Raw genomic sequence first — 9,960 nt, forward strand, 5'->3', positions numbered from 1 at the left:
CAGACGGCAGTACCTAGCAAGTCATTTAAGTATCTCTAGTCTGTGGAAATCGTACAACAACACTACTGAAAATGAGTTTAAAGTCAAGTATGAGTACTTTAGGAAAATATTTGTAGAGAATTATAATGTAGGGTTTGGGTCACCAGCAACAGACCAGTGTTCTCAATGTCTTCGCAGGGCGCGTCTTCGCTCTCGCAAAGCTCTCGAACACTCCTCTGTCCACCAAGGAACATTTTTTCGTCTTGGTTCGGGTGATGTCTTTGGAATGCTGTCCTGAGCTGCAGTTATTATAGAGTTTGTAAAAAGTTCTACTACAGTATTTATGTCCACTGGAGTATTTACATCTATATAAATAAAAATGAATTTCCGTTCGTTAGTCTCGCTAAAACTTGTGAACGGCTGAACCGATTTGGTTAATTTTGGTCTTGAAATACGTTTGATTGATGTTTCATGTATCCATAATTAGTTAAACAGCTGTAACAAATACAAATGACGAAGTGTCTTAGTATCATATGTTTACTTACTACTGCATGCAATTTTGGGTTAAAAAAGCTGTCGCCATTATAGGTTTAAAATTATTAGTGCAAGGAAAACATTAATATTAGATACTGCTTACAATGCCGAGAAGAAAACGACCTACCTCACGCGCTAATCGCACTGATGACCAGCAAGAGACTGATAATGATAACAGTCGTATTTGTATGGCCACATTTGCGTTCTACAGTAAATCAGAATCGGATAGACAAAGAATGCAATGAGTTCGGGCACATCGATCACAACAAGCAGCGAGCCCGGGAAAAGGAAATGGACCGATTCCGCAAGTGCAATGCTCCTGTGAACCTGGAACGATCCTAAGATCCAGAAATCGATTATAGTGCCGACAAATACAGTACATCCAAATAACGCCTGAATGTTATTATCTGAGATTGTTATTGGTGAATGTTCGTGGTCCGACATCGTTTCAACAATTGAGAACAGTTGATGGACATCTGTGTGCTACTTACCGTGAGGCGTGGTCAAACTATTACAGTTACTCGAGGATTATTTACATTGGGATAATACGCTCAAGAATTCCATCATATCTTCATCACCACATCAAATTCGAACATTGTTTTGCGATTATAATATCCACATGTTTCCCTTCGAATCCGGAGGATTTGTGGATGAAATATAGGGATGACATGTCTGAGGATGTGCTACATCGTGTGCGATGTTAAAACTTCGAATCCTACACTACTAATTAATGCGGAAATTTACAATGAGGACATTGATCATGATAGAAGATATGTGTTTATTGATGGCAAATAAAGCACTGTCGTGTTTGGGGCCTGACAGCACCCAATATGTTATGTCGAAAATTTTTGTTACACATGGTAAAGTATATCTTTATATATTTATGCAACGCAAAAAAAAGACAACAATATAGTTTACAAGAAAGCTTTAAATTGATTACCGTAAACCGGGGTTACTTGGTCCCAAACCGAAAAAAGTATTTGAGCTCGCTTGGGGTCTATAATTTTGATCGGACGTTTGTGGTTCGCTGATTTTCCAACAGGTAGCAGAACTAGCAACTACAAACGCCGCTCCAGCGCTGTCTTGCTCAACTCCCTTGTTCTAGGTTGAGGTTATGTTGCTTTTTTGTCATAAACACGTGTTTTTGTGCTCCTAGAACTTCTGTTCCCACAGCCTAGATGACTTCCCTCTGGTAACAGGTAAGATTTAATTTGGGATCTATATAGTTCTGATGCTAATGATATTAGTTTTAAGTTAGTATACAATCTAGAGATGGGCGTTATTTAACATAACAGGATAAATAAACAGTGTTGCCGCGCGGCAACAGTTATCCCCGCAACGTGTTATCAGAAACTCCCTGTTATAACAGGATGACAACGAACAATGAATTCATTCGTTTTCGTTGCCGGCAACGGTAAGCCTGTGCTGGTAACAGTCAATAGCGGCAGACTGGAAACTCTTCACCTGTTATTTGAGCAACGGTGTTATGACAAACAACAGAGTTTGTAGGATGACAATTATTTCATTGCCGGGAATCTATCTACGGCTTGACAATGACAACAGCAGCTTGATCTGTTATTACAACACCACCCGTAACGATATAATATAGTAAAGTAAAATAATCAAAATACTGGAGACGCGACATTGCGGCTTGGGGGAGGGGATGGTGCCTGTTCGGACATGAAAACCTGACCTGATTATTCACTTTGTTTATTCTATTATGATCCCATTCCCACACCCGCAGTACAATTGTTTTAATTTGTTCATAGAGCAACATACAGTGTAATCTCTGCCTTATTAAACTATATGTGGTTTAAATTTTTATTTAAAATAACTATATTTCTTAATGTTTTCTTTAAAATAATTCTTGACAAATAATTGTAGAGTGATTTAAGTTATGTGAAATAAACACGTTTAATTTGTGTTTTACTGTTTTTTATTATTTATAAATATCTACATTGTAATTAATTTATATTAAAAATGAGTGGTAACAAGAAGCAAAAAACCAGTTACTTGTGGACATACTATACTGTGGTTGGACGCTGACATAAAAACTGCTAAGTGCGATTTATGTGGGCAAGTATTAAATTATAAGTTCAACTATAACTAATCTTAGACACCACATTGAAAAGCGCCATCCTACTGTAAATTTACCAAAAAAAAGATAAAACTTCAACTAACTTGCCAAGCCCTACGACAGCTTTAATTTCTACTAAAAACTCTTACAATAGGCTCTACATCAATTTTACGTAATGAAACCCGAACAACCAAGTTCAGAAGCGCTAACCAATTCAAATCCACTAAGTGCATATTTTTCATCTTCTAGTGACGGTAAACCAGTCAAGTATTAGATCATTTTTTACCCCAATCTAAAAAGCTGAGTGAGACTTCAACGTAAAAAAAACTCGATAAACTTCTCTTACAGTTGTTTATTACTGACTTTCAGCCATTTTCAATTGTCGAAGACAGAGGTTTTGTTAACTTTGTGTCGGCTTTGAATCCCGCATATAAATTGCCAAGTAGAAAAACAATTTCCAATAGTATGATTCCAGCTGAACATGAGAGATGCTTGAATTTTGTTCGGGAATGAGTTAAACTCAGTACAAAGTGTATGTCTAAACCTACTGATACCTGGACTTCTACAAATGTTGAAAGTTATATTTGGGTTGTAACTGTCCATTACATTTCAGAAAATTATGAAATAAAGTTCGATATTGTTGGAATGTTCTAAAATGTCTGATTCTCACACAAGTGCTAATCTAGCAAAAGAGATCAAAACTATTGTTGACAAATTTCATTTATTTGATAAGATTTTAGTCGTAGTATCAGACAATGCCAGTAACATCAAAGGGGCGGTACAAAAAGGACTTGAAATTGAAGCACTTTGGTTGTTTTGCCCATACCTTAAAACTTGATTCTTCAGGATGCGTTAAAGCTGGTAAAAATGTTAATTGACAAAATAAAATTGATAGTGACTTTTTTTAAAAGGAGCACAAATGCAACTGAAAAACTGTTGATATCCCAGAAAAATATGGGCCTTGAGCCAAAAAAACTTATTCAAGAGGTTTCAACGAGATGGAACTCTACATTTTATATGGTTTCCAGATTTTGTAGAGCTGCAGGACGCGGTAAAAAACTACTATCGCTTTAATAAATAAAAATTTACCTGTTTTGTCAGAGGAAGAGTGGGGATTATGCAAAGAGCCTAAGCACAATCTTACGTCCTTTTGAGGAAGGTCAACTTCACAGATTAGGTGGGGAACGCTACGTGACAGGTAGCCAAGTGATACCCCTAACAAGAGGCCTGATGTCCGTGTGTAAAAAAATGCAAAAGGAGCCATTCAAACCAGTTATTCAAAAATATTATTAATGAACTGCTGCATGGTCTCGAGAAACGCATGGAAAATGTTGAACACAGCAAAAACAATAGCACTTGCTACTCTTTTAGATCCCAGATTCAAACTTGCTGTCTTCAAAGACGAAACTGCAAAGCAATTGATCAAAAAAACATGTACAGAACTTTTAGCTGCAATCTGGACAGAGACACATGGCAAACCTTGCACAGCAGATGATGAAGAAATTGGTAACACTCAAAACAAAGATGGCAACGTAGATTCCGCAAAATTTTCCGTCTGGGAGGACGTTGACAACATAATTGCCAAGGAGAAACCTACAGGTAACCGCTTTAAAATTTTATTCATAAATTTAGAATTTTCAATAAATTAAATTAGGGTTTTTACTTGTAAACTACACGTATTTACTTTTTGTTTAACTTTAACGCGTTGTAAGCTTTTTGGAGTTCACTGCTATGAAGGAATTGGTTTCAGGTACGAAGACCTCCGCTGCAATTGTCGAGTTGAACCGGTACTTAGATGACAGCTATCTAGGACGGAAAAAAGATCCTATGGGCTGGTGGAAAGAGAATCAACATGTATACCCTATTATGAGCAAATTGGTGATGAAATTAAAATTTAACGTCATGGCTACATCCGTCCCATGTGAACGACTTTTTTCTAAAGCAGGAAATTTTTTGACAGAACGCCGATCAAGACTGAGTTCAAAAACGAGCAGAGCAGTTGCTGTTTTGAATGGAAATCTAAATCTTCTACAGTAAATAGAAATCAAAAAATTTAAGTTATATATAAGTTCTGCAAGTTAAATATATGAAATTGATGTAATTCATTTTCTTGCAATTAATCTTATATGAAGCCATAGTGTACAGTTTGGTTATATTGCCCATTTTATTTTTCTAAATATGCTTAATTGTGTCTTTGAATCTCCATACATTCGTGTATCTTCATTTAATCTAAAGTAACAATATTTGACAGTGTAATTGTAATGTACATTTGAACAATATGTTTATGTATGTATATATTTGTAATTTATTAAAGTGGTTCCTATATGATTTAATTAGAAATAGCAGTGTTAACCATTTTGTTTATATTGTGATAAATAGTTTTTTATGTATACATTTTGCAATTATAAACGTCATTTGTGTTACTATTTGTTGTAGTTAATATAAGTTATCAGTTAAATATGTATGTATAACATCACAGCAGTACATTTTTATAGCTAAATATCACTGTCCAACGTTTTTACTTTACACTTACAAAAATCTTACTTAAGTTGTAGGCTATAATTATTTCAATATATTTTATAATCAAATATGTATTTCACATTCGTATAATTAATATTTTAGATGTAATGTATCCATTTAATGTATTCTTCATTTACATACTAGTAGTGTAACTAACACGTATTTAACGGTTTTATTTTACTGTCAATTTTCCGTGTAAATACCAATTTGGGCAATTAAAAACACGTTTATTTTTTAAGATAAATGTATTTTAAAGAACTTTTAGTCTTGTATATAAATTACTTTTATAAAAAAAGCCTAGGGTGTGTTCATTTAATATAATAATATTTACAGAAACGTTTTATTTGGTTTGTATTATTTTGTCTATAGCTTTTATAAAGTAATCCCTAGTGTAAATTATATTTAATACACTAAAATATTTCATTTTTTCAGTTTGAATATTTTAATGTTTATCTATAGTGTAAATGTACAATGCGCTGTGAAATGTTTACATTCAAACAATAAAAACCCGATTCTGTATTTTGTACTTAATTGAACCAAAAGATACTTTTTAATTATCTCAAAATAAATTATAGTAACTAGACTAAGCAGCTAAATGACGAATTTTGTACACTTAATAATAGTAACAAAGTTCCGTTAACTGAATGGTGGTCCATGTTTTTAGTAACGGTATTTCAGTAACGTTCTATAGGTAACAGCCACTGGAAAACGTTATTGAACCAACGTTGCGCAATGGATAGACGAGGCGCAACGGTCAGCCGATAACAGTTGCTAAAATAACACGTTGCCGCAACCTGTTATCGGTTGGCAGAATAACGTCGCAACGCGTTGCAGCTAAACAACGACATTTTCCATCTCTAATACAATCGTTATACAGGGTGTCAATTAAGTCTGGAACCGGCCTCTCAACTCTCAAATGATTACAGATAATGAAATACCACTTGCGTTTATCAATAGTATACTAAAAAATGTACATGTTTAAGTGATTTCCTGGTTTTCATCACATCAGGGGGACGTCCCACTGAGGAAAGTCATGAAAATCTTAAATGCAAGCATAGGTCGAGTAGTACATCAAATTAAAGGGCTATGTGAGTGGAACACAACGCCACAAACCAGACCTCAAAAGGTTGACCCTAGCCAAAATGGCGGCAGTTAGACTTTTTTTATGTAAATTTAAATTAAATCCCAACAAAAAAAAAAATCAAAATATTATTCCTTGCAAATGATGTTTTTGATACATTTGTAATCCCAGGTCTTTTATAAGTTATTGAAAAAAAGGTCTACTATGAAACAAAACAGTAGATACAAACTAATAAATAACTGCATAAGTGGCTTTGGGTTTTCCGATGAAATGGACTTCAACCCCAAACCTTATCTACTCTTAAACATCCTACTGATATCAGTAGTTGCTGTTTACCTTTCACTGGCGGTTATATGTGGTCAGTTGATTTCTTTAGTTCCTTCTTTAGTACAAGTTTTAACATTATTATTAATCATTTTATTTTGACCATGTCGCTTAGTGAACGGGAAAGAATCACTATTCTAATGATGCGTGCGTTGAGGGAGAAAAACGTACGACCCTACGAGGAAGGATTACTAATTTATTTAATACTAGCTTTCCTGACAGTAAATCACAATTTCAAAGTTCTACAAAACCGTCAATTAACAAGTAGCACGCTTTTTAGAGACTGAGAGAGCGTTAAAGACCGCCCCAGGAAGTGGTCTCGACCAGTAACCAGTTAAACAGATGAAAATGACCTCATTAGACGTACATTTCTCAAATTCATTTATTAAGAATTCCCAATGAAGTCAACTTAGATCTGTGGGAGGAACCACATGGAAATGAGCTCATGAGTCAGTTTTCATAACATTATGAAAAACAGCTTGGCTTTTAAGAGCCTATGAAATGTGCATTTAATTATTCAGGAACTGAAGTAAAAGATGACCTTATGATCGTCCGTTCTCGAATTTTGTGAGATTACAATGCAACGAATTGACCAAAATCAAATAGTTTTAAAAATGGATATTTGTATTTTCCCGATGGAAGATTGGGACATAACAGTAGACTCCCGTAAGTTCGCTGTCGGCCCTCGGTTAGTTCGGCCGTCCGCTTAGTCCGGCCGGTCGGGCTGAGCATGAGTCCACACCGCACTTTGGCGCCAGGAAACAAGTATTGAAGGCTTTTGTACACAAAATTGATACCGAAAAAGTTTCAACTAGAAAAGCGTTTGCACACTAAGAGTTAAGGCCAAATCACGAATTGGTGGGAAGATCGCTCTATGGTTGTGGTTCGTTCAAGAACCAGAAGACGAGCGAACGTCCATTAAGTGGACCCAATATTAAAAGAAAAAAGGCCATGATCTTACACTCAAAGCTCTCAACCAGTAAGATGGCGTTTCGTGGCTAGTGATGGATGGCTCTACTCGTTGGGAAATAAAGAGGACACGGGCGTACATTTTATTGGAGTTTGTGGACTGAGAAGTTAATCAGCAAACCCAACAAGCGGCCACCCGACTTTTCTGCAAGATTTTTAAAAATTATCGATGATGAAAAACTTTTGCCCAGAGGCAAATATACAACATTGGACGAAACTGGGTTACGGGTTTAAATTTTAAAACTTCTGCCTAGAAAAAAACATTTGCCACCCCGCAAGAAACGTCTGCTCCAGGGTTTTTCTAAATAAACCAGCAAACGACAGGGATAACAGTCGCCTTGTGTTCAAATGTCATTCGGGGGACTCACAAGTTACCCCTATTTGTCAATTGGCAAAAGCAGGCAAAACCGAAGAGCGTTTAAGAAACATAAACATGGGGACGCTCTCCCCAGGTGTAATTATCGGCTCACAGAAATCTAGCGTGGATGGCGACACGTACCCTTCTTGTTCAGAGAATGGTTTGTTATGCCGAATTTGTTCCCAAAGTGCTAAAAAACATGTTGGCAAAATCGAAACTCCCCCGCCCAAAGCAACTTCTACTTCTTTGGACAAACGCGCCTACTCATGATGAACATCTTCTCAGTGTGATGACGAGTTGAAAAAGAAATTAAAACTGCTGTTTTTTCTCTTCACTCTCTTTACCACCCAATGTAACCAGTCTTTCAAACAGCACGATGGATCCAGGGGGTCATTGAGTGCTTCAAGAGGAAGTATCGTCCTCTGAAAGCTACCTTTCAGGAAGTTTTCTTTCCAAACTGGCAGACTGATGACAAGCTTAAGACCTTAACCTAAAGTGTTTGAAGATCAGTTAAACATGGAAGGGATGTTGTGTACATGGTCGGCCCAAGGCATAATACCGACGAAATAACCAACCATCCACGTTTGTAAAGTCGCTTGGAAAAAACTTTGAGCCAGAATATAGAAGATAGACGTAGATCAAAAACAACACAACAGTCAGAATTGACGACCAAACTAACATTCTTGAGATCGGCCGAACCTGATGACATATGGCAGCTCTATTTGCACGAACCTTCAGCCTAACTACGCGAACTGTGGGTCCCATTGTATGAAGCGAAGATGTTTTGGAGTGGATCAAATCATGGAAAAGGAGCTAGACCAAACGAGGTTGTCTGAGAATGATGACGGAAATCGTCGAGTTGTGTGTCATTCGCCAGGACAAACGAGAATGAATAACGACGCAGATGTGTGCTGAGGATTGAAGAGGAGGAAGACCGAAGAAAATACAAATGAGCCACGATGAAGAGAAAAGCAGCTTTGACAACTGGCAGCTAACTTTACATCGAAACAGCAAAAAAGAAAGCAACTGCAAGTCCGGATGTAATTTTTGATTAAGAAGTGGGCGTGAGTTTGCACATAAAAAAATTCCATTAGGAAACCAAAAAATTCAGAAAAAATAAGTGACAGATTTATTTTAAGTGTTAAGAAGCTAATAAAGACCACCAATGTACAGTGCAGTACTGTAATTATTTTTATTATTTATTTCATTAGGTCTGAGGTTTATGTAAACTAAAGCCGTTACTCTGTGTTGTATTCGACTATGTGCAAGTGTTTCGAATTCCTACACGCAATTGATTCCCAACATTATGCAGTATTACCGTGTTTTAATTGGTAAGTTACAAATATAACAATTAGTTTAGTTAGTTAATTTCCTGTGTTAGAGTAATGTTTGGAGAAGGTTAAATTTTTTAACGGTTTATTTTTTCATTAACTTTATATTGAAAAGTATTACCCAGTTGCAAACAATAAATGGGGCATTTTTTAAATACGGCATCGGTTTAGTTTCGGGCCGCTTTTGAAGTTTCGGCCTAGGGATTCCAGCATGTCCCGAGGTGGCCGAACTTACGGGAGTTGTATTCTGTAATTACAGGTACTGGTGACAGAACGCCAACCCGCAGTTGGAACACATCCGAGAATTCACACGACGAGCAATCACCCCCAGAATAATAAACGTTTGGCGCGGGCTATTGTACAAAAATTCCAAATCGGTTGGGCCGTTCTTTATTGATGGACATTTTTAAATGCACCAATCGTTAACCTAGGCCTCTTACTCCAAAAATAACATTCTGTCCTGTTCCCTTCAAAACTATTCTTGGTCCACACTCCGATCGATAGAATTGTTTTTCCAAACAAGACAAGATGGAGCTCCACCATCACTATGGACTTAATACCAAAAAGTTGAGACAATATTTAAATCATGTGTTTCCACAAAACGGTGGATTGGTAAGAACGTGGAGCAATAGAGTGGCCTGCTCGGTCTCCTGACTTATACACCCACTCGATTAGTTTTTTTTCTGGGGGAAAAAAAAAAAACATGACCTCAAAGATACAAGAGTCCTAACCAAACTAAGCCTACAGATTATATGGCGCAAACTGGAGATCTTCGGAATAGAACAGG

At 36.6% G+C, this 9,960-nt stretch overlaps 1 protein-coding gene across 1 annotated transcript; it reads left to right on the forward strand.

The window, feature by feature from the left end:
• Nucleotides 1-3,918: 3,918 nt before the first annotated feature.
• Nucleotides 3,919-4,468, forward strand: LOC124370422 (zinc finger BED domain-containing protein DAYSLEEPER-like; the record flags this gene model as incomplete). The annotated part of the gene is made up of 2 exons (XM_046828707.1): nucleotides 3,919-4,189; nucleotides 4,341-4,468. Coding segments are annotated over exons 1-2 (399 nt in total), but the record flags the coding sequence as incomplete, so codon positions are not given.
• Between the last annotated feature and the right edge of the window lie 5,492 nt (nucleotides 4,469-9,960).

Source organism: Homalodisca vitripennis, unplaced genomic scaffold, assembly GCF_021130785.1.
Source record: "Homalodisca vitripennis isolate AUS2020 unplaced genomic scaffold, UT_GWSS_2.1 ScUCBcl_124;HRSCAF=1272, whole genome shotgun sequence".
Lineage (NCBI taxonomy): Eukaryota > Metazoa > Arthropoda > Insecta > Hemiptera > Cicadellidae > Homalodisca > Homalodisca vitripennis.